General features: G+C 42.7%; 2 protein-coding genes across 3 annotated transcripts in view; one reads left to right on the forward strand and one right to left on the reverse strand.

The window, feature by feature from the left end:
- LOC307011999 (uncharacterized protein) overlaps positions 1-14,679 on the forward strand; it is a 44,780-nt gene extending 30,101 nt beyond the window's left edge. Inside the window, exons 4-6 of the mRNA XM_079638156.1 lie at positions 3,407-3,453; positions 4,317-4,391; positions 13,895-14,679. Coding sequence (XP_079494282.1) covers positions 3,407-3,453; positions 4,317-4,391; positions 13,895-14,107 — 335 coding nt within the window. The 3' untranslated portion in view covers positions 14,108-14,679. The remainder of the gene's footprint in view (positions 1-3,406; positions 3,454-4,316; positions 4,392-13,894) is intronic.
- A 4,070-nt stretch (positions 14,680-18,749) lies between these two features.
- Positions 18,750-27,127, reverse strand: part of prickle2a (prickle homolog 2a) — a 101,522-nt gene continuing 93,144 nt past the window's right edge. Inside the window, exons 7-8 of one of the 2 annotated variants that reach the window (XM_079638153.1) lie at positions 24,243-25,178; positions 18,750-22,171 (exon numbers count right to left, since the gene is read on the reverse strand). In XM_079638153.1, coding sequence (XP_079494279.1) covers positions 21,270-22,171; positions 24,243-25,178 — 1,838 coding nt within the window. In that variant the 3' untranslated portion in view covers positions 18,750-21,269. Of the gene's footprint in view, positions 22,175-24,242; positions 25,179-27,127 lie in introns of both variants that reach the window. The other variant, XM_079638152.1, reaches the window with a different exon arrangement.

Consider the following 27,127-nt stretch of genomic DNA (forward strand, 5'->3'; position numbering starts at 1 on the left):
GTCTAACTCCAATTGAGTTTATAATGTCTTTAAATGCCAATCCCAATGCATCTTTTTCATTATCGATGTGTATATTAAAATCACCAACAATTAGTACTTTATCTGCAGCCAATACTAATTCTGATAGAAAGTCCGCAAATTCTTTGATAAAGTCTGTATGGTGCCCTGGTGGCCTGTATACAGTAGCCAGCAGAATTTTCAAACGTGATTTATCGTTTACACTATATATTTTTACATTAAGCACCAACACTTCAAAAGAAGTATATTTAAAACTAGATTTCTTAGTGGTTTTGAAAATATTACTATAAATTACAGCAACACCTCCTCCTTTGCGTCTCAGACGAGGTTCATGTTTATAACCGTAATCTTGTGGGGTTGACTCATTTAAAGCAATGTAATCGTTTGGTTTTAGCCAGGTTTCTGTTAAACACAGCACATCTAGGTTATAATCAGGGGTAGGGATGTTAACCGATGACCGTTTGACCGATGGTTGACCGTATCAACGTTAACCGATCAAAGTTTTCGGCAGTCGGTAAAAAAAAAAAAAAAAGTGATCTCTAAATTATTCTATTATAGACAGTGGACTAAACGCTACTACAGTTAGCATCTCATTCCAATATATTTTTGTGTGAAGTGAACAAATCCCTCTCACTCAATCTTTCATAACTCGCCCGTTTATACTTAATAAACCAATAAAAACATTCGGCGCGAGGTCACAGCGTTTGGGTTCGCGCGCTCACAAGGTTTGCAGAAAGTAAAGGCTACAGGCTAACACACTCGAGGTTAGAGCCAGGGCAGACGACAGGAGGAAGCGTGCAGAAAATAGTAGTGTGTGGGACCATTTCACCAAACAGAATGACACAGATGTAACGTAAGTTGCAACTTGTGTAATACAGTGCTTAAATATGAAAATACATTTCAAATACATTTCAGTGGTAACAGATAAGGTGATGATGATCATCTTTCTTTATTATTGTTAGCACTAACAGTTACCTCAAACTAAAGCGGCGTCTCTTCGGTTCGGAGCTGTCATTTTCTGAAATGAGCCGCGGCAATGTTTCAAATGAGCTTCTAACGCTAGACAAACGCCTTTATTTTCAACGCGATCACCTTGTACCCGAACCATTTCGAAACTAAGGAGCCATTTGTCCGCCGATTACATACAAGCTCCTCGGCGCCGCGTTGTTTCACGCTGTTGGGGATTTTAAAAAAGTGACGTGAGTGGAAGGGCGGCGCCGGCGCCATGTGTGTGTGTGTGTGTGTGTGTGTGAGCGGGAGGCAGAGCGGCGGAGAGATGCGACAGAGTTGTGAAATTGCAGGCGCGGCTTGAAATGGCTGTTATTTCAAATAGCGTAGCATATTTTAAACTAATCGGTTAACCGGTTTCAACCGGCTAATGAGGCTCGGTGGTCGGTCAAGAATTTTTTTAGTTTTCGCCATCCCTAATCAGGGGTGCACATAACTTTTTCAGTGAGTTACTCAGGTGAGGACCAGGAGATGGTGTTTGGTACTCACCCCATATGTAGCGTGGCCACAGCTGTCAATCATGACGTCACATTTCCATTTTTATGGATCACTTCCCCAATCGTCCCTCCCTTACCAATTTCCGTCTAGTTTTTATTCGTCATAGTGGTCATCATTTAAAACAAGGTTTTTATTTAGTTATCGTCTCGTTTTCATCTGTGAAAAAAATAAATTAACACTGCCTAGGTTGCATTTTGGCGACAGTACGCAAAGGCGCGTAGTAACACAAGTGGCATTACGCATTCCTGATTTTTGTCGCGCATGCGTACCTGCGTACCAGTTATGTGCACCCCTGGTTATAATCTGTAATCATTTAATTACCTATTAGCGCTTTTGAAGTAAGAGATCGAATATTCAGCAACCCAAGCTTTATAATTTGCTCATCTGTATTATATCTGTTTTTTATTTGTTGAAAATCAATTCAATTTTTAACATTTAGATGGGTTTGGACATTTTTTGGATTTCCAAGTTCGGGGAACAGACACAGTCTCTATATGATGATATCTAGGGGAAAGAGGCTCTATGTGATGGGATTTATCTGACCTTGGTGACGTGAGGCCGCTAGCAGACGGTCGGTTAAGCCAGTCTGTCTGCTTCCTGACCTGAGCCCCAGATTGTCATATTTGACCTCTAAGACTATGAGCCAAATTACTAGAGAAAAGAGCAGCACCATCCCAGGAGGGATGAATACCATCTCTTTTCAACAGGTCATGTCTGCCCCAAAAACTTTTCCAATTGTCTATGAATTCTATATTATTTCGTGGACACCACCCAGACAGCCAGCCATTGAGTGAACACAATCTACTAACTATCTCATCACTCCGGCGAACAGGAAGGGGGCCAGAGCAAATTACAGTGCTTGACATCGTACTTGCAAGTTCACACACCTCTTTAATATTAATTTTGGTGATCTCCGACTGGCGGAGTCGAACATCATTAGTGCCGACGTGAATAATAATCTTAGAGAATTTACGATTAGCATTAGCCAGCACTTTTAAATTTGCTTTGATGTCAGGCGCTCTGGCTCCCGGCAAACATGTGACTATGGTGGCTGGTGTCTCTATTTTCATGTTCTGTGTAATAGAATCGCCAGTAACTAGGACACATTCAACAGAATTCTCAGTGGGTGTTTCACTGAGTGGGGAGAATCTTGTTAGATTTGTACCTATTTGGTGTGTTGGAACTTTATTTGTCTTCATCCGCCTGTCTTCACAAATGCGTTACATTGATAGTGTTGTGTGAATGATTTTTTTTATCAACAATATGGGTAATTCATACCGTTTAATGAAATATATTTTTAAAAATGTAATGTCTTTCACTTTTATTCTGCTAATTTAAATTACAATACTGCATCATTTTTATCACCTCAATTAAAATTCATGGATTCTTAATAATGCACAACTCTGGCATGTACATTTGTGTGGGTGTGTGTAAAAGTTTTGTGCATGTGCATGCATGCAGACGTGCATGTCTGTTTTTGAGTTGGCTAGAAATCAGATGTGGCATGTTGAGAAGATTTTCCTCCCCCTCCATCTCACACAGTTATGTGGCTGATGACTCACTGCTTTTGTGTGTATGTGTTGCTTAAAAGTGAGATATAATGAGAGAGAATGTGCTTGTATGTGAATGTGTGCGTGTGTGTGTGTGAGTGACGGAGAGTTGAAGGTGTTCTTGTGTGTATGTGAGAGTAGAGAGAGAGAGTGAGAGTGGTTGAACATGTTTATATGCATTTAAGCGTCCAGGTACACAACTTTAAATAACACAAAAGCCCAAATGCTGTGCGGCATATTTTTCAAAATGACACCACACAGATTTTCTTAAAGAAGACTCTCTCTCTTTTTTCTTACTTTTCCCTCTTTTTCTCTCCCTTCCTTTTTTATAGACATCCCCTGGCCATCCTCTGGAGACAGACCATCACTGCCATTCACAGTAAGAGACCAGAAACTCCTTGCATTATTTCACTATGATCACACTTAAAGAAATGTGTTCTTGTACAATACAAGTCAAACTCTATCAACAAATGATGTGATGTACTGTACATGTATGTTGAATCTGATTGACTGAGCATGATGACACTTAGTCCAGTAGCACTAGGACCTTTAGTAGTTTTCATCCCTCTGCTTGTCTAAGCAAAGTCTGTGCTTTGCACACTCCACACTGTTACATGGAAGAGATCTTAATCAACGCCCCTGCCTGTTGGTCTCCTTGGTTACAGATTTTATTAGGGTAATTAGTTCAGGTGTGTCTAGTTAGTTTCTTACTTTATTTTTTTCATTTTCAGAGTATTTAAGCGCTGTGACAGGACTTAAGTCTAGGTGTCTGTCGTAGTCACTATTTACTGGTTGTTTCCTTGTTTTTGGTATTTCTGAGAAGCCTGAGTATTTCTGTTAGTTTGATTTTATTTTCAATAAATACTTTTATTGCTGCACTAAGATCCAGTATCATCTCTGTTGCAACCAGCCTGTGACAATAGCCAACATCAACGTTTAATTTTAGTTCGTATTTCAGGGAAAACTTAGAGCTTGAGTTGAATCTTATGCTTCAGTCCTCCATCATAGAAAGAGTATATTACTATGTGAACATTTGTGATACAATCACTTACTGTTCCTGTTTGTGCAGAGTTATAGCTTATGTCATGAGTATGTAAACATATCACATTAAAATATATTAAAATTGTCAAAGCATTGCTTTAAAAAATGGGTTGATCCTTGCTACAAACTGTAACATATATAATACTAAAATGTATGTTTTTGCATTTAAAGATTGATGATGTATTTAATTGACCTCTACAGGTGTCACAGAAGGCCAGCAAGAGAAATGCAGCACGAAGCAGAGCCATACAGAAGAAACAAGAGCAGATAGAGGAGGTAAATTGGTGTGTGTGTGTGTGTGTGTGTGTGTGTGTGTGTGTGTGTGTGTGTGTGGTCAAGGTATTCCCACTGTTAGGGTTAGGGTTAGTAGATACCAAATGTGCTGAAAAAACTACCACGAAAAGTTGGTCCCCATGAGAGTATAATGTAAGAATGCAGAGAGGTTTCTGAGATTGGTAGTGTCCAGTGGATACACTATAATGTGTGTAGAGTATAATGGTTACTCAATATGGTTACTTTCACACACAGTTTGGTTATTATTTACAAAAGAGACAATGGCATTTCCGGCAAACCCCTGCTGTGTGAACAGAACCACAGTGGAAAACAAGTTGTCTGTTACATCACACAGTTCGAGAGACACACTCTTGTCCACTGCGTGTTTAATCTGCATCAAGCCTCCCTTACGGAACACACATATATATATGACAAGAGTCTGACACTCACCCTTCAGTCAAGAACACTTCACTAATGAAAGCTTTTCCATGCAATTAGTGTAGATTGCTACAATACCAATGAACCCTTATGGAACAAACATTTATGGGAACATACTGCAAAATATAATGCAATATATTATATAATACATTTCCATATATGGGAAACTAGTGCTAATATTTTTCAACATATGCATTGTCCATGTATGGCTAGCTATTGTTACGATGAGGCAAGGAAGAAGCGTCGTGACGTGAAGTGTCTCTGGATCGGCAGACGTGACGTGAAGCGTCTCTAGATCGGCAGACGTGATGTGAAGCGTCTCTGGATCGGCAGACGTGACGTGAAGCGCCTCTGGATCGGCAGGCGTGACGTGAAGCGTCTCTGGATCGGCAGGCGTGACGTGAAGCGCCTCTGGATCGGCAGACGTGGCGTGAAGCGCCTCTGGATCGACAGATGTGGCGTGAAGCGTCTCTGGATCGGCAGACGTAACGTGAAGCGCCTCTGGATCGGCAGACGTGGCGTGAAGCGCCTCTGGATCGACAGACGTGGCGTGAAGCGCCTCTGGATCGGCAGACGTGACGTGAAGCATCTCTGGATCGACAGACGTGGCGTGAAGCGCCTCTGGATCGGCAGACGTAACGTGAAGCGTCTCTGGATCGGCAGACGTGACGTGAAGCGTCTCTGGATCGACAGACGTGACGTGAAGCGCCTCTGGATCGGCAGACGTGGCGTGAAGCGCCTCTGGATCGACAGACGTGGCGTGAAGCGCCTCTGGATCGGCAGGCGTGACGTGAAGCGTCTCTGGATCGGCAGGCGTGACGTGAAGCGCCTCTGGATCGGCAGACGTGGCGTGAAGCGCCTCTGGATCGACAGACGTGGCGTGAAGCGTCTCTGGATCGGCAGACGTAACGTGAAGCGCCTCTGGATCGGCAGACGTGGCGTGAAGCGCCTCTGGATCGACAGACGTGGCGTGAAGCGCCTCTGGATCGACAGACGTGGCGTGAAGCGCCTCTGGATCGACAGACGTGGCGTGAAGCGCCTCTGGATCGGCAGACGTGACGTGAAGCATCTCTGGATCGACAGACGTGACGTGAAGCGCCTCTGGATCGGCAGACGTAACGTGAAGCGTCTCTGGATCGGCAGACGTGACGTGAAGCGTCTCTGGATCGACAGACGTGACGTGAAGCGCCTCTGGATCGGCAGACGTAACGTGAAGCGCCTCTGGATCGGCAGGACTGACGTGAAGCGCCTCTCGATCGGCAGACGTGACGTGAAGAGCCTCTGGATCGGCAGACGTGACGTGAAGCGTCTCTGGATCGGCAGACGTGACGTGAAGCGCCTCTGGATCGGCAGGACTGACGTGAAGCGCCTCTCGATCGGCAGACGTGACGTGAAGCGTCTCTGGATCGGCAGGCGTGACGTGAAGCGTCTCTGGATCGGCAGACGTGACGTGAAGCGTCTCTGGATCGGCAGACGTGACGTGAAGCGTCTCTGGATCGACAGGCGTGACGTGAAACGCCTCTGGATCGGCAGACGTGGCGTGAAGCGTCTCTGGATCGACAGACGTGGCGTGAAGCGCCTCTGGATCGGCAGACGTGACGTGAAGCGCCTCTGGATCGGCAGACGTGACGTGAAGCGTCTCTGGATCGACAGGCGTGACGTGAAACGCCTCTGGATCGGCAGACGTGGCGTGAAGCGTCTCTGGATCGACAGACGTGGCGTGAAACGCCTCTGGATCGGCAGACGTGGCGTGAAGCGTCTCTGGATCGACAGACGTGGCGTGAAGCGTCTCTGGATCGACAGACGTGGCGTGAAGCGCCTCTGGATCGGCAGACGTGACGTGAAGCGTCTCTGGATCGGCAGGCGTGACGTGAAGCGTTTATGGATCGGCAGACGTGACGAGGAGCGTCTCTGGATCGACAGACGTGACGTGAAGCGCCTCTGGATCGACAGGCGTGACGTGAAGCGTCTCTGGATCGGCAGACGTGACGTGAAGCGTCTCTGGATCGACAGACGTGGCGTGAAGCGCCTCTGGATCGGCAGACGTGGCGTGAAGCGTCTCTGGATCGACAGACGTGGCGTGAAGCGCCTCTGGATCGACAGACGTGGCGTGAAGCGCCTCTGGATCGGCAGACGTGACGTGAAGCGTCTCTGGATCGGCAGGCGTGACGTGAAGCGTTTATGGATCGGCAGACGTGACGAGGAGCGTCTCTGGATCGACAGACGTGACGTGAAGCGCCTCTGGATCGACAGACGTGACGTGAAGCGTCTCTGGATCGGCAGGCGTGACGTGAAGCGTCTCTGGATCGGCAGACGTGACGTGAAGCGCCTCTGGATCGGCAGACGTGACGTGAAGCGTCTCTGGATCGGCAGACGTGACGTGAAGCGCCTCTGGATCGACAGACGTGGCGTGAAGCGCCTCTGGATCGACAGGCGTGACGTGAAGCGTCTATGGATCGGCAGACGTGACGTGAAGCGTCTCTGGATCGGCAGACGTGGCGTGAAGCGCCTCTGGATTGGCAGACGTGACGTGAAGTGCCTCTGGATCGGCAGACGTGACGTGAAGTGCCTCTGGATCGGCAGACGTAACGTGAAGCATCTCTGGATCGGCAGACGTGACGTGAAGCGTCTCTGGATCGGCAGGCGTGACGTGAAGCGTCTCTTGATCGGCAGACGTGGCGTGAAGCGCCTCTGGATCGACAGACGTGGCGTGAAGCGTCTCTGGATCGGCAGACGTGACGTGAAGCGTCTCTGGATCGGCAGACGTGACATGAAGCGCCTCTGGATCGGCAGACGTGACGTGAAGCGTCTCTGGATCGGCAGGCGTGACGTGAAGCGTCTCTGGATCGGCAGACGTGGCGTGAAGCGTCTCTGGATCGGCAGACGTGACGTGAAGCGCCTCTGGATCGACAGACGTGGCGTGAAGCGTCTCTGGATCGGCAGGCGTGACTTGAAGCGCCTCTGGATCGGCAGACGTGACGTGAAGCGCCTCTGGATTGGCAGACGTGACGTGAAGTGCCTCTGGATCGACAGACGTGGCGTGAAGCGCCTCTGGATCGGCAGACGTGGCGTGAAGCGCCTCTGGATCGGCAGACGTGACGTGAAGCGCCTCTGGATTGGCAGACGTGACGTGAAGTGCCTCTGGATCGGCAGACGTAACGTGAAGCGTCTCTGGATCGGCAGACGTGACGTGAAGCGTCTCTGGATCGGCAGGACTGACGTGAAAGCGCCTCTGGATCGGCAGACGTGACGTGAAGCGCCTCTGGATCGACAGACGTGACGTGAAGCGTCTCTGGATCGGCAGACGTGACGTGAAGCGCCTCTGGATCGGCAGACGATCGGCACACGTGACGTGAAGCGTCTCTGGATCGGCAGGTATTGCGTATCATTTTTTTCATACCTGCAGGTTTCTATGGCATATTTTAATGGCAAATGTCGCAAGCGCAATATAACGCGAGGGCACATTCATGTAATCTCAGAAAACTGGACGCGAGCTCTGAAATGACGCCCAGCTCCAATCTCTACATGCTCTTGAATTAAACGTTGTCAAAAGTTGTGAAAATGCTACAGGAAATCTTATTGCCTGTAAGTGAAATGCACCAGGAAAACTTTCAACAATCAAAGGTGGATCTTTAATTTTTTTACAATGTAAATGTATGTTATAAATGTTTCGGAATGGGGCATTTGTATGATTTGTACAAATAACCAGTCTGTTTAACAGCATTACTACATATTGAACTTAGAAATTCCAGTATCATGACCACTAATTAATGTCCTTCGTCAATAAGGTAAAAATGTGTTAAAAGTAGCTATTTTCTACATAAATCTATGATTTAATTGAATGTTTTTTGGTAATACATCAACTATCGCCGGCTAAAAAGTAACTAGTAACTAGTACTCTGAGTAGTTTTTGAGAAGAGTAATTTGTACTTTTACTTAAGTACTTTTTTGACACCAGTACTTTTACTTGTAATTGAGTATTATTTCAGCAATGTAATGGTACTTGTACTTGAGTACAGATTTTCAGTACTCTTTCCACCTCTGAATTTAAACTGGAATGTAAAATGAATGTTGACACAGTGTAATGAAGGTTCACTGAGTGCCTGGTGAGTGAGGCCGGGGGGGTGAGCGAGAAACGGAAGTGGATTCATGAGCATGGACTGAACTCCACTTTCCTCCACTCCACTCATCTACAGGATTCTGCGTACTAGAGAGGCTCCTCATCATGCATTCTAGCTATTGTAGAAAATCATCTGCATATTACATGCATACAGAGAATTCACATCGTTTTCACAGCAAAACATGCAGCAGAAATAGCAAGAGTAGTGCTATTCTGAATAATGTTTTATTTTGAGACCTGTTGGTAAGTTTGTGTCTTCAGTGATTTACACAAGTCTAATCTAGCTCTATTATATTGTGTGTTTTCATTGTAATCATAGTCATTCATTCTATTTTCAAGAAACTGCACAGCAGAGCTCATGATGCGATGACTCAGATACATGCGGAATGGTAATTTAACCCCGCAGCGCGCACACACACACACAGACACGCTATCTCCATGGTTACCAGGGATGAGGCAGTAGGTGCTATTTTGAAGTGATCCGATAAAAGCTGGGCAGCTCAAACACGCATACATACCTAGAGTTTCTACAAGACTCCCTGCTTCTCCACACACAAATAATAATGGTTTTAGTAAGGGTGAAATGCATATTATTTAATCATTTTTCTCTTAGCAATATAGAAATTCACAATTATTGCCATTGGTTGTTTTATGTAACCTTGTCTGTAATGCTTTTATGTAACCCTGATCAAACGTTCTCTAAGGCAAAACCATTAATTGTTTATATTTTAAGGAAAATACTGTTTGCTTGAGCAAAGTGTCTTCCCTGAATGTAGGGACCATAGCTGACGCTTTAGGAACTCAGGAGTGACGACCTCTGAAGCATTAATAGAATAATGCCAATTTACTGCATGGCAGATGGTGCTTAAGCCTCACCATTCCAGGTACATATTTTGGTGCAATTAACTGGGGCCGTTTATCATTTTGTAAATATTTTCCGCTGAAGGAGCTATTACTCAGAGAAATCAGCAGTGTAGCAAACCTAGAGAGTGCCCTTTTTCCTTCATTTAGAAAACCGAGGTAATATGCATAATCCATAGATTCCTTTATATCGGTCACTTCATCACCGTTGTGTTCGTGTCTAGGCGAAGGTCCTCCATCTGATCTGGATACGGCCGGATCCGGCTGACTACATCATGTGTTGTGGTCGTGTCTAGACGCAGGTCCTCCATCTGATCTGGATACGGCCCGGATCCGGCTGACTACATCATGTGTTGTGGTCGTGTCTAGGCGCTGGTGCTCCATCTGATCTGGATACGGCCCGGATCCGGCTGACTACATCATGTGTTGTGGTCGTGTCTAGGCGCAGTTCCTCCATCTGATCTGGATACGGCCCGGATCCGGCTGACTACATCACGTGTTGTGGTCGTGTCTAGGCGCAGGTCCTCCATCTGCTCTGGATCCGGCTGACTACATCATGTGTTGTGGTCGTGTCTAGGCGCAGGTCCTCCATCTGTTCTGGATCCGGCTGACTACATCATGTGTTGTGGTCGTGTCTAGGCGCAGGTCCTCCATCTGTTCTGGACACGGCCCTGATCCGGCTGACTACATTATGTGTTGGGGTCGTGTCTAGGCACAGGTCCTCCATCTGATCTGGATACGGCCCGGATCCGGCTGACTACATCATGTGTTGTGGTCGTGTCTAGGCGCTGGTGCTCCATCTGATCTGGATACGGCCCGGATCCGGCTGACTACATCATGTGTTGTGGTCGTGTCTAGGCGCAGTTCCTCCATCTGATCTGGATACGGCCCGGATCCGGCTGACTACATCACGTGTTGTGGTCGTGTCTAGGCGCAGGTCCTCCATCTGCTCTGGATCCGGCTGACTACATCATGTGTTGTGGTCGTGTCTAGGCGCAGGTCCTCCATCTGTTCTGGATCCGGCTGACTACATCATGTGTTGTGGTCGTGTCTAGGCGCAGGTCCTCCATCTGATCTGGACACGGCCCGGATCCGGCTGACTACATCATGTGTTGGGGTCGTGTCTAGGCGCAGGTCCTCCATCTGATCTGGATCCAGCTGACTACAGTAAACCTTGGAATAAGCAGAAAGACAAGCATTAGCGTAGATGCCATTCTTCTTATGATGTAACGAGTGCATCAGTTGTTATAGGAAGTTTCCCCGGTTCCGGCTGACCTAGTTTATGCAACCTAACAATCATTTAACTGATTTGAATAATATAAATTGAAAATGTTCTATGTGTATGCCAGGTTAAAGAGATGTGTTTTTTGTATAGATTTAAACTGACAGAGTGTGTTGACCTTGAACCACTTCGACCTTGCTGCTGGTATGCCAAAGCAATGGCGTCCACTATCCAGTGAGACAACTTTTGCTTTGAGAGAGCCTTTCCCTTCAGCTTCCCACCATAACAGACAAAGAGCTGGTCTGAGATCCTGAAACACTGCGTTCTGTCTACGTAAGCACGGAGGGCGCCTACTGGACAGAGCAGTGCCCAGGCTGGGTCTGCCTCCTCCAGGGGCAGCGCTTGCAGGTTCACCACCTGATCTCTGAACGGAGTGGTGGGAACCTTGAGCACGTATCCAAGCCGGGGTTTCAGGATCATGTGAGAGCTGGCCGGCCCGAATTCCAGGCACGCTTCGTCAACCGAAAATGCCTGCAGGTCCCCTACCCTCTTGGCCAATGCAACCAGGAGTGTAACGGACTCCCCGGAAGCGGGTCATTGGAAGCGGGTCATTGGAAGCGGGTCATTGGTAGCGGGTCATTGGTAGTGGGTCATTGAGACCGACCACAGTGTCGCGATGGATATGTTCCCGTAATGAGAACATGAGTTATCCACAAAGGCTGCCTTAGCGAAAAACATAACTGCATGTTGCCAGCGTACTTCCTTATATACTGTAGGAAACTTTTTCCTTCGTCAAAGCAGAGACCAGGAGACGTTGGGATTGCGTTCAAACAGAAGTTATTATTTTATTGAGAACTCTCTGTGCGTAGCTGCAGTTAGTACAACAAGTCTAAACTAAAATAGGATACATTGTAATCTATATACATTCCAAGGAGGAGGGACTTCTGGGGGTGGAGACAAATTCAAACAAAGCATACAATAGTAGGGAAACCGGTTTGGCAGGTTATCTGGCTTGCTCAAGAGAAAACAGAGCCAATCAGCATAACACTCTATTGCATTGCTAATCCAATCAGCATAACGATTCAACGTCTGGGCCAGGGGCTCCAAAAGCCATTTGCAGAACAAATTGGTCAGAACAAGATCTGACTCATTTAACTTACAATGGAAAGAAAACAGGTCTGGCTGGATCTCTTGCATAACAGCTGCTAAACTTTCTTAGTTTATTTTGGAATCTAAATTAAAACCTCAAATGCTAAAATCTGTATTCTTCATCGTGATGTTTATGCAAGGAAGCATATCTGAAATAGATTTTTAAAATTTGTTATTCTTCAATACCCACGAGGTGGGGCGGAGTTACGCCATGCAAATTCCGCAGACCCATGGCATTTCATCGCCATTAGCTCGTTTTTTATTCTCAAAGTCAATAGGCTTTCTAAGCGAAACCCCATTCGGCGTCACGACGTAACTCGTAGTGACTACGAAAGGGAACTCGTGTTCTGAGAAAATATTTTTGTGCGAATAATGATCAATGATGCACACTTTTTACATCTAAGCAGGTCGCTTAGCAACATAGACAGTATAATGACAAACACTGAAGGACTCGCGCAGTGATCGAACGATCCATCGGCCGGTTTGAATAAGTCTGATGACGTAAAAACCTCTTCTGCACGCAGGAGCTGTTGATGTCGTGCACAGACCGACAGATAACCATTTCCGGGGTCTTCCCAATATTATGAAAAATATTACTGTATATATCTAAGCATATAATTAGAAGGAAACGGTAAGAAATGCACATTTTATTTTTGTAAATGTTTTGTCAGTAACACGCTGAGTCAGATAATTATTTACGCTGCAAAAAAATAAGGCCTATCTGTTTTCATTCAAAAATAAAATAAACCATCCTAAAATACGTTTACCTTATAGGCAAAATTGCATACATTTTATTTGCTTATAGCAATTAGAAATAGCCTACTATTTTGCCAGTGGAAAAGATTGAAAATAACTCTTCTCTGACATGTATTTTATACAATATGGGAATATACATGGAAATTATATGCAGATGACGTAATGCATTGTAAAACGAGGCGTTGTAAGGTCATATATGGTTATTTCGGGGCGGAGACGCATGTGAACACAATCTTCTGCTGACTGGGTTTTATAAAGGGTATTTTGCAAAGGTTCTAGCGAAATCCAGCTTTTGTGGTTTTTGTAGCTTTTAGGATGAAATCTACAGGAGGTTTTATACATGAGGACCCTAAAGTACCATTACATTGCTATGTGTTTTATAGTACAAGGGCATTCTTTGAAGTACAATGGATTACCATGTAAATAACATGGCACATACTATATGGTAAGGATTTAGTAACATAGTATAGATTATTAAATAAAAACAAATTAGTGGTATTATGTGAATAAGTAACTTAGATATGTATTTGACAGTAACCACTGCTTACTTGCTTTCATTAACACTAACTTCTGAAAGAGAACTGAATCTCCAGATCAAAAAACATGTGAAAAATAAGCATTGCTGTTTTTGAAACCGTTTGTTTCAGCTTTTTGTTCAAAATGTTGCTTTTTTTATTAAGCTTACCCACATTCAAGTATTGATGAAAAGAATGCATGAAACTAGAATAAAATGTTTATTTTTTAAAGCAGAGGCTCTGTTCTTTCTTTTGATATAGCGCATGTTCAGATATTCATACAACAATACAATCTGAGGGCCATAACCATTTTGTGAAGGATAATAAAAAAAAAGGCTGCCGCTGGCTGGCAGGTTTTTAAAAACAAAAATGCTGGTGGGAAAATTAAGTAGTTGAATTAATATATTGTAATGTTTTGAGTAATCACTGTTTATAATTCATACAGGTGTATCGGCAGGACTGTGACACATTTGGCATGGTTGTGAAGATGTTGGTGACGAAGGACCCATCCTTGGAGAAGACAATTCAGCCGTCTCTGCATGAAAACTTGAGGGACATCGGCACGCGCTGCATCAAGGCCATGGAGCAGTTCATCCATGAGTATGATTCCCGAGAGCTAGACGCTCCATCCACCTCCCAAATACTTTCCATCAAGTGAAGGCTGAATGCAGACACTTATTTACTAACTTCTTATTCACGCCATCCATTCATCTTTAAAAGTGTGCCACTTTATTAGCACACCTGTTAGCTCTATCAGTGTTTCTTTAAATTATTTGTAGCTCTGATCCTAATGCTAAAAAGCTGTCACGATATTGACCCAGTTAATATACATTGTCAATAAATTTAATTTTAATTACACCTTTGTATTTATTCTGTTGATAATCAGAGACTGGGCCAGTTATCTGTAATTCCACAAACCCAGTGAGAAAAGTCACATTTTTAATGGTCATTACCAAGATTACAAAATGTTTAAAATGAAATTCAAGCTAACCCGTGCGGTCCCAGAGTTTGCATTGATGCATGCCTGCCTGTATATTGTTTGCTCTGTAACTATAAGTACCATGTTGAGAAACAAGTCTCAAATATGAGTGGAAGAGTAAAGAAGAATGAATTTAGTTGTACATAAAGCATTCAGTGAAATGTTAGTTTGGTATTAAGCTTGCTGTTGTGTCTTGAGTTTTGTCTGTCTACATGTATTACAAATAAAAATTGTTTTTTTTAATACAAGTCCCCCTGTGGTGAAAATCAAGTTTTTAATTTTGTGTATGTCTATGTGGTGTTTTTAATATGCTTTTAAGTCAAACCATGTGCAAATTCATCAGTCAATACCCTTGCTGATTATTTTGGCACTATTATGCAAAATTCACTTTTACATGGTGTTTGAACATAAATGTGTGTTGGCAGTGTGTGTACACAACCACCCTATAAAGACAAAAATCCACCCTGTGTTTATTTTAAATCCCCATAAATCATAAGCACCGTCTCAGAACGAGCTGCTCTCAGATTCGGGCAATGTGACGTAGATTTGCACAAGCCCCGCCCACAACTGTTGACTGACACTGCCGTATTAGCATAAACCCGCCCTGAGTGAGCTAAACACAGTCCGCCATCGTTTCCACGCCGGAGCAGCTGTAGACAAGAACGTCTCCTGAACACCGATTGAGGATTGTGTTGTTGGATTTAAGAATGAACACAGCAGTCTTCATTTACTCTCGCTGTTCCTCGAGGATTGATCAGCGACTGCTCTCGTGGTCAGCGTACAGTCTCCGGAGCGACAGGACTAACATCACTGATCACGCAGAAGTGAAAGTGAGAGCGAGCGAGCACTTTATGACACTCGAGCTCATCGAGTCTTTTACGGATATAAAGTTTACCAGTTTATTAAGCACACACTGAAAATGTGTGTTTATATTTATTTACTGTTAGTTGCAACAAGTGTTTTGTGTACTTCGCTGTGTATCTTGATGATAATGAAAGGGAGAGAGAGAGTTTATGGATAAGATTTTAATGCACACTTCTTATACTGTGTTTATTCAGCTCAACTCTGGAGTAACACTTTTATGTGATGTACAATAAACTTCATTTAACTCATCAGTATTTGTTTGGCCATCATTCGGACGCGGTCTGCTACAACAGGCTTGTGCATAACCGTGACTAAAGTAGACTAACCCTGTTCTACTGTCCGACTCCGTGTCGAAATGAACATGCCACTGTTTCTGTTCTGTGAATGAGACGAGATCGTCCTGCCACTGGAGCACGATCTCTTAAAGCTCCGTCCTCCGTACCGGCAGGAACAGATCATTTGCATTTAACCCCCTGGGGTCGGCAATCACGCCGGCGTGATTTGCGCGATTTTTTTTACATTGCAGCTAAATAAACTTAAAATACTCCGTCAAATATGGTCATACAGACTTAATAAATATGAAAAAAGAATCTGTGAGATGTCTACTTTTGTATGTGTCCACTTACAATCAAAACAAAACGTTGTGCTTTTGTAAAATAAAGAAATTAACAGGGTGTGCGTTCTGTCTCTCTGTCTCGTGAACTTTTTTTTTCTTGAGCACGTCTCTAAACATAAACAAAACTCAGCGAATACTTGTCACACATTTGTGAGCTCTATATATTTATAAACATTTAAGTGTGTAGTTTTAAATGATCTGATTCAAAACGAAAACAAATATTCTCTGTTTAAGTAATTTGTATAAAACCAACAAGATATCCAAGTTCTCTAATCCTTCCTCATTAGTTTTAATGTGACCACACCCACACGCGCAAAACATAGAGATGCAAATCGTCCACGCGTCGCGCGACCGCGCCCATTACATCAACAACAAAGCGCCGCCAAACTTCATCAGTCCTGCAGTCGTCGAGTTTGGAAGACATGCTGTGAGATTATTGGATTTACCGAAGAAGAAGAACGCGATTTGAAGACAAGAAAGATTTTAAGGTAAGAAATAATTCTGAATTATATTAGTATTGTTGCATAAACTTCACATTGCAGTCGAACTGTTGCTCGATGCTTCAGTGAATGTTCTCAGTCGCGCTGTGTGTTTGAAATAGTTCGACCCGAGCCCACATCAGCGCGGCATTGAACATTTTATCTTATTATGTAGGTAGCCAATGTGCCTGATGCTTTCACTTGATGCAACGTTAATTTTTGTGATTAAAATACATGTAAAATATTACCATAACATCTGTCTTCCTGTGTGCGGAAATTTGTTTATGTAGCCGTGACAACGAGACACGTGCATGCGCGCCAAGAGCCTTGTTGCTCTGCGCGCTGATGCGCTCATCTGTTGACATTTCCGAATAATTTCCACACAAACAAACGTACAAGTGTAATTAGTATGAGAAAAATATATATTTATGCCTATCGGACGCGGGCCGGGCTCGGACAGAAAAATCCGCAAAACGCCCCAAACATAGGCTTCATGTTTTTACTCCAATCTCATTTCATAACGTCATATTAATGTAACGTCATATCGATGTAAACATTTGAAGTAACATATGATAATAAATATATTTTTCTCTAGTGTAGTGTTACTGAAGTGTTCCTTTTTAACGATGCCTGCTATAGCCTACTATTGTTATTATTTTATGCAGTCCTGCACGTATGCCTGGTGTTCAAATATATATATATATATATATATATATATATATATATATATATATATATATATATATATATATATGTATATGTATATATATATGTGTGTGTGTGTGTATATATGTGTGTGTGTGTATTTTATAAATTTTAAAAAGCAATTTTAACCAGAACAAATCTAAAATGTATTCCCAAAATCGTGCAGCCCTAGTTTCTCTTGATATCAGCATGTTCACAGGTTGTTTTTTTTTAGGTATAGTCCTGCTGACTTCAACACGAGCAGAACATGGTAAAGTGAAAAATCAAACATCTGGGAAATTACAGGTATGTACTATGTTTCAGGAATGGCACAACGGTGTGTGACTGGTTAAGTCTCTGTCTTTAGTTCAGTGTGTTAAATAATGTGCTTTTTTGCCATTTGTTGTGTATCTTTGGATTATGTTGTGTTGTAAATAAATCCAAACAATCAAAAAGCCGTTCTTTTTTAAATCTCCTCATTCTTTGTTCACAGTTCCTCATAGTGCCTGAGAGCTCCTAATAGGGCCATTATGGGAGGCTCTTTGTCTCTCTCAGGTGTTAAACACTCAATATTCATGGGTGGTTTACGCCTACTCGCATAAAGCTTTCTTACACAAGTCATACAAATTTTAAATCAATATATTGTCTGTTCTGAATGAGTAGTCAAGGTGATTTTCACATAGTTTTGGAGCAAATATTCTAGGCTACGTGATACAATTTTCAAAAGTCTTGTGAATAAATAATCAGTTTGGGTTTCATAACCTCATTTCAGTGACTTTTTTTTTTGTAATTTTCACAAACCACGCATACATGTTATCATCTCAAATCTACAAACTTTTACATACATGCTGCTGACATATTATTGTAGCAGAGTTTGTAATAAGATTTGTAATAAGATTTTAGCCATGAAAATGTCACAAGTAACAGAAATAAGCACAATTATCAGAGCATGTCAGAACACCTCCAGGACCCAGAAAACACCTCAGACCCCAGAGGGTTAAAGGGATACACACTAAAACGGCACGGTTTTCTGAGCCCCAAAAAGTGACAGTCATTATCTATATGATGTATATTACGATGTTATGATGACCTATGCTTTTCTTCAAAAGCGTTTCTAAGGATGCTGATGTTTAGAAGGCAGCTGTCCGACTCTGAGATGGCGAACCGGAACATGGTTTGTGTAACATTAGCAACATCTGATTGGCTGTTGGATAACGTAGTCAAGCTAAAGGTTAATCATGTTAATTAACGTTGTGTGTCCGACGTTGTAGAGAGCGATACATAAAACACATTACCATTCTGATACATCGACTTGTAGACGAGCCTGTATAACTCACTCTTCAATTACTTTTTCCGAATCAGTTTCTGGTTCTAACATGAATGGCTGAATTAAACCAATATTTCCACTTGCCATTGTGCAGCGTTTACTATAGTAAAGTTGAGCGATTGGATCTCTGATGGTGTGAGTGATTGGAGGCGGGGCTAATTTGCATATGCATGGGGACTTTAAGATCACAGGAGAGGATTATCTGAAACTGAAGGAATTTAAAAAAGCACAAAAGAAGTAATTTACACCCTACATCAGATTACAGTTCAGAAAATATAATATAAAATAGCATTTTTAAAAGATCACAAGGATATTAATCTGAAGCTTAATTAAAGACTTTGTTTGTTTGTTGAAATAGTTATTTAATTCACATACAATACATGAACGGAGATACACATGCAGTCACCATTGGTTTCTACACTCTATAATATGATACAAATTATGCATCTGGAGATACAAAATATAGAAATATTTAAGACAATATTTACAGAACCTTTACAATACTACATTATTTTTATATATTGTTTTTATAATTAGGAAAACATGTAATTTTAAGGTATTATTTGTAAATGACTTTGGAAAAGACAGAATATTGCATTTAAAACCATAACCAACATTGCCCAACAAAATGATAAACATTTTATAAAGTTAAATTTTAGAATGACATTAATAAAACAAGTTGAAAACCATGAAGAGCGCATATTAGGAAACTACTGTATTTATAACAATTAACAGTAAGCAGCGAGGGGATTATAGAAAACCGTATTGCCACTAAATTATGCCAAAAATTAAGGGAAAAAGAAAGAGGAGAGTGTAGACTTGACTAGAATTATACTCACAACCAAGAAAATCTAAAAACAGATACGAAAATGGTTGTAACTAGATTTTTGATGCACTGAGGTTATGGAATGTGCCGAGCAGTAATCCCACATTTTTTCAAGAGTAACGCAAATTCATTTCAACGTAAGTTAAAAATCCATATCCTAATTCTGAAGGTTAAGTGCACACTGAGTGCACTTCTTTCCCTCTCCTGAAATGAAGTTATATAGCAGATTCTTATTGCACAGGTTTCTACAAAACAAAATTCATATTCTTAGCAATAGATAAAATTCCATGTACAATTCCAATAAATAGAAATTAATACATTTGATCATTGTGCAATCTCCAGTCACAGTAAACATATGATTTCAGATCAGAACACATTACCTACAGTGTTACTTATGCAATGACTGAAACATGCCTGAATTGGATTTCAACCCATAGTTGGATATTTAGGAAAAAAAATACAATACACAACAGAAGTGAGTACACCCCGTGAAATATCACTGTCAAATGAATCGAAATGTTATCATAACTCTTGATAACTGCATTATTTCTAAATTTTGACAAAGAGTATTGATCACACACACACACACACACACACACACACACACACACACACACACACACACACACACACACACACACACACACACACACACACACACACACACAGGTGTTGGTATTGGTTGCAATGTTGGAGCAACTACATTATGAGGACTAGGCGTAATGGTTTTTATACTGTACAAACTGTATATTCTATCCCCTTACACTGCCCCTATCCCTATACCTGCCCATTACAGGACACATTCTGCATTTTTACATTTTTAATAAAACATTGTTTTTAAAAAAAAAAGTAAGCTGTTTGAATTACGAGGACTCATGAAATGTCCTCATAAACCATGTTTAAGTTGTAATACCAGTGTAATACACATGTCATCATACAAATTTGTGTCCTCATCATTGATATTTCTGAACCTGATATTTCGAAATAACCTAATTGCATTACCGTTGTTTTAAAATTACCTGTGAACACCAAACCTTTCTCAATGGTGGACTTATGGGTTGTATTTGTCTGACTGATTGGCTCCACATGGAGAAGATTGGACAGAAAATTGTAAAAATCTGATTGTGAGACTTCACAAAGATAAAAAAGGATACAGGGAGATTGTGACCAACTAAAATGTATTCAAAACTCAGTTGCAGCAGTAAATAGGAGGCATAGAATGAGCCATAGTACCACTAATCATCCTAAAACAGGGATGTCCAATTCTGTTCACCTTTCAGCAGAGTTTAGCTCCAGCCCTATTTAAACACACCTGAATCACCTAATCAACATCTTCAGGATTACTAGAAACTTCCAGGCAGGAGCAAAGTTTGCATAATGGTGGCCATCCAGAGGCAGGATTGGACATCCCTATCTTAAAATTACTTGTACAATCTAGTTCTGAAAAGCAGAAGGACAAGTGCTTTAGACATGAAAATGGGGTTAATAAATGGAAATCAGGGTTTCTGTGGCAGCTCAAGGACATTGTATGGTATCAATCTCTATGGACAAATCCTTGCATACCCTTCAGAACAAAAAAGCAAGATTGGAAGACATTGGGCAAAATAAGAATATTTCAGCATGATAACGATCCACAGCACACTGGCAAAATCATGCAAGATTCTAAAGATGAAAACAGTTTTAAAAAATGACCTGGCAAAGTGTGTTGCCTGACTTCCAATGGAACCCCTTTGGGTTATTTTAAAGAGAAAACTAGAGCAACTCAACCCTTTCCAGCAAAGAGCATCTGAAAAAAAAGAATCTCTCCAAAACACTGGTCCTCCATGCTGAAAAAGATTGAGACTATCAAAAATAAAGGTGGACATCAAATTAAGGGGGAAAAAATAATCTCTGTAATAAAAGGTGTACTTGGATCCTACTAAGTTTTTAGTAATTTTGAATCATTTGACATTTAAATGATGATGTACAGGGGTCTACTCACTTCTCACATACTCACTTCACCCACTCTCACATACACACACTCAGATACTCACATTACCATTTGCTTATGATATGATGCAGTTCTTGCTCTTTCGCCGTTTGCGTGTATGTAGTTGGGTGTGACCACCCGTCAATGTAGGACTATAACGATGTCGCAATTCCTCATTGTCAAAGTATCGGAGCTGCACTGGCCGTGGAATGACTTCACCCATAAGGTAAGCATCATCATCAGACACCTCTGAAGAAGAGGAACAGGTTGAGCAAAACTGATCTTCATCATCAGCTGTTTCTCCATACCTACCCATATACTGTCCAATTTGTGGACCTCCAGGATCCTGCAAGGTGAGGTCCGATGTGGTTCGAGGGCATGGCCTAAAGAACTGTTGTCGATACCCATAATTAGCTCCAAAGAGATTGTGTGACATTCTTGATGAGGATGGTCGCTCAAAGTCATTGTGAAATCTATGAATGGGATCCCCAGGGAAACTCTGATTTTCTGTAGCTAAATGCAGGGCATTGTCTGACCGAGAGCGGCGGGAGCGATGGTGATATTTATGACCTTTGTGACCCTTGTGGTGGTGACGTTGTCGCTGACGCTGCTGTCTGGGAGAGTCTTGTGTTTGAGGACGTCTTGGCCGTGGCGTCATTGCTTGGGCATTGCCTTCTTGCATACAGGACATGCTTCCTGCAAGATCAATGCGACCTTTGACTGGATCCTCAAAACTTAGCCCTCTGTGCGAATCCCAGTATAGTGGAGGAGGGTACCTTACTCTGACAGGCATGCCAATATCAGCAAGGGGTCTTGGGACAGAGCTCAGGGATTCAGTGCTGCGGAACTGCATTGATGAGTTTAAAGTACCCATGGTGCCTTTATCAGACACAATTACCCCAGAGTCTTTGCTCAGGTCAGGCATAGAAAATCGAGAGAAGTGCTCCTGACGCCTGTTAGTCCCATCTAAGGAGTTTCCTGCTGAAGACAAACAATGGGCAGAGATCAGATATAGGTACAATGGAGAGAGATCAGATATAGGTACAATGGGGAGAGATCAGATATAGGTACAATGGAGAGAGATCAGATATAGGTACAATGGGGAGAGATCAGATATAGGTACAATGGAGAGAGATCAGATATAGGTACAATGGGGAGAGATCAGATATAGGTACAATGGAGAGAGATCAGATATAGGTACAATGGGGAGAGATCAGATATAGGTACAATGGAGAGAGATCAGATATAGGTAAAATGGGGAGATATCAGATATAGGTACAATGGGTAGAGATCAGATATAGGTACAATGGAGAGAGATCAGATATAGGTACAATGGGGAGAGATCAGATATAGGTACAATGGAGAGAGATCAGATATAGGTACAATGGGGAGAGATCAGATATAGGTACAATGGAGAGAGATCAGATATAGGTAAAATGGGGAGATATCAGATATAGGTACAATGGAGAGAGATCAGATATAGGTACAATGGAGAGAGATCAGATATGGGTACAATGGGGAGAGATCAGATATAGGTACAATGGGGAGAGATCAGATATAGGTACAATGGGGAGAGATCAGATATAGGTACAATGGGGAGAGATCAGATATAGGTACAATGGGGAGAGATCAGATATAGCTACAATGGAGAGAGATCAGATATAGTTACAATGGGGAGAGATCAGATATAGGTACAATGGGGAGAGATCAGATATAGGTACAATGGGGAGATATCAGATATAGGTACAATGGGGAGAGATCAGATATAGGTACAATGGGCAGAGATCAGATATAGGTACAATGGAGAGAGATCAGATATAGGTACAATGGAGAGAGATCAGATATAGGTACAATGGGGAGAGATCAGATATAGGTACAATGGAGAGAGATCAGCTATAGGTACAATGGGGAGAGCTCAGATATAGGTACAATGGAGAGAGATCAGATATAGGTACAATGGGCAGAGATCAGATATAGGTACAATGGGCAGAGATCAGATATAGGTACAATGGGCAGAGATCAGATATAGGTACAATGGAGAGAGATCAGATATAGGTACAATGGGGAGAGATCAGATATAGGTACAATGGAGAGAGATCAGATATAGGTACAATGGGGAGAGATCAGATATAGGTACAATGGAGAGAGATCAGATATAGGTAAAATGGGGAGATATCAGATATAGGTACAATGGGTAGAGATCAGATATAGGTACAATGGAGAGAGATCAGATATGGGTACAATGGGGAGAGATCAGATATAGGTACAATGGGGAGAGATCAGATATGGGTACAATGGGGAGAGATCAGATATAGGTACAATGGGGAGAGATCAGATATAGGTACAATGGGGAGAGATCAGATATAGGTACAATGGGGAGATATCAGATATAGGTACAATGGGGAGAGATCAGATATAGGTACAATGGGGAGAGATCAGATATAGGTACAATGGGGAGAGATCAGATATAGGTACAATGGGGAGATATCAGATATAGGTACAATGGGGAGAGATCAGATATAGGTACAATGGGGAGAGATCAGATATAGGTACAATGGGGAGAGATCAGATATAGGTACAATGGGGAGAGATCAGATATAGCTACAATGGGGAGAGATCAGATATAGGTACAATGGGGAGAGATCAGATATAGGTACAATGGGGAGATATCAGATATAGCTACAATGGAGAGAGATCATATATAGGTACAATGGGGAGAGATCAGATATAGGTACAATGGGGAGAGATCAGATATAGGTACAATGGGGAGATATCAGATATAGGTACAATGGGGAGAGATCAGATATAGGTACAATGGGGAGAGATCAGATATAGGTACAATGGGGAGAGATCAGATATAGGTACAATGGGGAGAGATCAGATATAGGTACAATGGAGAGAGATCAGATATAGGTACAATGGGGAGAGATCAGATATAGGTACAATGGGGATACTATTGCACCAATTAATCTTTTGTTTGTATCATATCCCTGTCAATTAGTGATATGAAGTTTCATGGTATTTGAATTTGAACAGAATTTAAGCTCACCTGTAGTGTATGAAAGAGCCAGTGAGTCAGCAGAACCTCTTGGTGTTTGTTCTAGTGGCGTAAGTTCACCAAAGCTTGGCCCAAATTGGTGCCTGCTCCTCAGCAATGGAGGACGCATCTCTCGGGGGAAACCTTGCACACTGATACTGCGCTTGTCCAAAAATCCAGAATTACGGCTTGATACCTCATTGAAGCTCATTTGTGTTTTGAGCTTAGGAGCACGAAATTCAGATTCTTGGCCATGGTGCATCCAGTTTTCATTGAAAGAGTGCCCCCTCAGAGCAGCAATGACTGGAGGCTTTTTGGAATTACCCCCAGGTGGTTCTTTGGACCAAGACTCTGGACTGCTCACTATCTTGGGTGGCTGATTGGGAGAAAGAGGGTAAACGGTACGCATGCTACATTGGCTTCGTAGCTGATGGGGATTTGGAGATGTGGAGGAATCTCTTTGTTGAGACTCATAAGAGTAAGGCTCATCCCGGTTTACCCAAACTGGCTGCTCACAGTTGAGACTTGGAGACCGACTTTGGGTTCTACTTGGGGTTCTCGTTGGTGTGCGATGGGGAGTGCGGCTGGGTGCTGGGCTTGAGATGCTCAGCAAATCCATTTGAACAGCTAGAGGCTCCGCATCACCAACTAATTGTGTAGAGCCAGATGATGTTTGTCGGACACCTTCACCCTTCCCTTTTGTCCCATCCTTGCCAATCTGACCACTGTGGTGTGACTGTCGGGAACGTGCACTCTGGAAAGCAGAGTCTGAGGAGTCCGACAGATCAGGCTCATCCCCTTGGCTGCAGAGACGGGAACAGTAGATCAAACCTTGTTTCGGCAAGAAGGGACGACCGAGCAAAGACTGATTGCAGCGGGCACAGCTGAAACACTCTTCAGTGGCATGCCAGTGTTGACCTTCATATGCCATCTGACCTTGGTCTATACCTAAAACACATTACAGACAAAAGACAATAACCATCTTCATTTATTTACTTTTTGCTAATTACGACTTCAAATGTAGTGTGTGGAAAATCAGTATTGGTATTTCAAAATTTACCACAAAAATCACACCCAAAGAAGAAATTACATTTTGCATAAAGAAAATTATGCCATCTGTGGCCACTATATTATGCCACCAGAACCACCAGGGGTGGCCACTGGCATTTTTGGGGTGTACCCAAGGAGTACTCACGTTCAGAGGCCAAGAGGGACACATTTAAAAACAAAAACAAAAACCTTCCAAAGAGCCATAACTTACTATAAAGCACCTTTTTATACTCCTGGTTACTTTACAAACGTATTATTATTATTATTTCTGTAAAAACGCCATGATTTAAAACTTTGTACATACTTTGAAATTTCCTCGGCTCGCGGCTTTTACATAGAAAGCGCTTTACATCCTTCCTTCCCTTTACCTCTACAGATAAAACATTATCAAAATGATTCCAGTTCGCATGGATACGCGGAAGCGACTAAAAAATATGTATTATGCAGGCCAGACAAGTAATTTGGTGAGGCAAATTTGTAAAGAAAGACTACGCGCCTGCGCACACACATACACACACACATATATATATATATATATATATATATATATATATATATATATATATATATATATTTATATTCAAACTCATATACCTATAGACTAAACACATAATACACATGTGCACGCCGTCACAGTTAGAGATGATAACTTTTTTCAAAATGTTTCGAAACTTGCACCTTGGAACCTTTTTCAAAGTTTGCGTTTTCAAGCTTCCAAACACTGTTGTTGTCATGCAAATGAATGGCCAGAACACATTAAAAGTTTTCTGTTCCCTTTCGTAGTCACTACGAGTTACGTCAGTGACGAAGAATGGGCTTTCGCTTAGAAAGCCTATCATCTTCGAGAATTAAAAAACGAGCCAATGGCAATGAAATGCCATGGGTCTGCGGATTTTGCATAGCGTAACTCCGCCCCACCTCGTGGGTATATCAGGAAGTACGCTGGCAACATGCAGATATGTTTTTGCTTCGGAGCCAAGAGCATTATTCACTCCACAATCCATTCTTCGAAACGAGCAGGTCTCCAGTCTGTGTTTGTGTGACAGTGCGTTCCAGCGAGTTTCACATTTCTGCCTTGCTGATCTGTGAGCAGTGGTCTGCTACAGCGTGTGTGTTTCTCCACGGGCACTTCAACACAGACACAAAGCTTGCACGTGGCCCATCTTTTTAAAGACGTTTAGCCCGTGTATTTCTGGGTGCGATGGGCACGAGTGCTGCCTCGCGTGTATGGGCTCACGCGCAGACAGCGTTCGTGGATGCGTCATGTTTTCATTGTGGGAACATGACCATCGCAATGTTGCGGTCGAGACTCAATGACCTCACTAGAGCGAGAGTCCCCTCATCCACACCCCAATCCATTTCCTCCACGTAAAGGGATACTTTGGCTGGTGGCCATGGTGACCTTAGACTGTTGCTGTGGAACAACACCGACGATTTCTCCTCGGTCCACACACCCCTCATTGGCCGGTCATTCCACCTCGCTGCACCACCGAGGGGGCATCTGTGGTTTGCATGACCCCGCTGGCACAGTTCTCGGGTACCTGTCCCGCTTGGTGTACCGGCTATGTACCGGCTACAGACCCTGTGCAAGATCAGGGAGGACGAGGAGCAGGTCATTTTGGTTGCTCCTCATTGGCCCAGTCGGACCTGGTTCTCCGAACTTGTACTCCTCACGACAGATCCTCCCTGGCCAATTCCTCTGAGGAAGGACCTCCTTTCTCAGAGACGGGGCACCCTTGGCACAAAATATCCTTGTATTGCCTAGAACAAATTGCCTTCATAAAGGCGATTGAATCTTTGCAGTAGCAGGGCTGAGACTGTGGAATGAGCTGCCGTTAGGTCTGTCA

Source organism: Phoxinus phoxinus (genome assembly GCF_949152265.1).
Source record: "Phoxinus phoxinus genome assembly, chromosome: 15".
Taxonomy (NCBI): domain Eukaryota; kingdom Metazoa; phylum Chordata; class Actinopteri; order Cypriniformes; family Leuciscidae; genus Phoxinus; species Phoxinus phoxinus.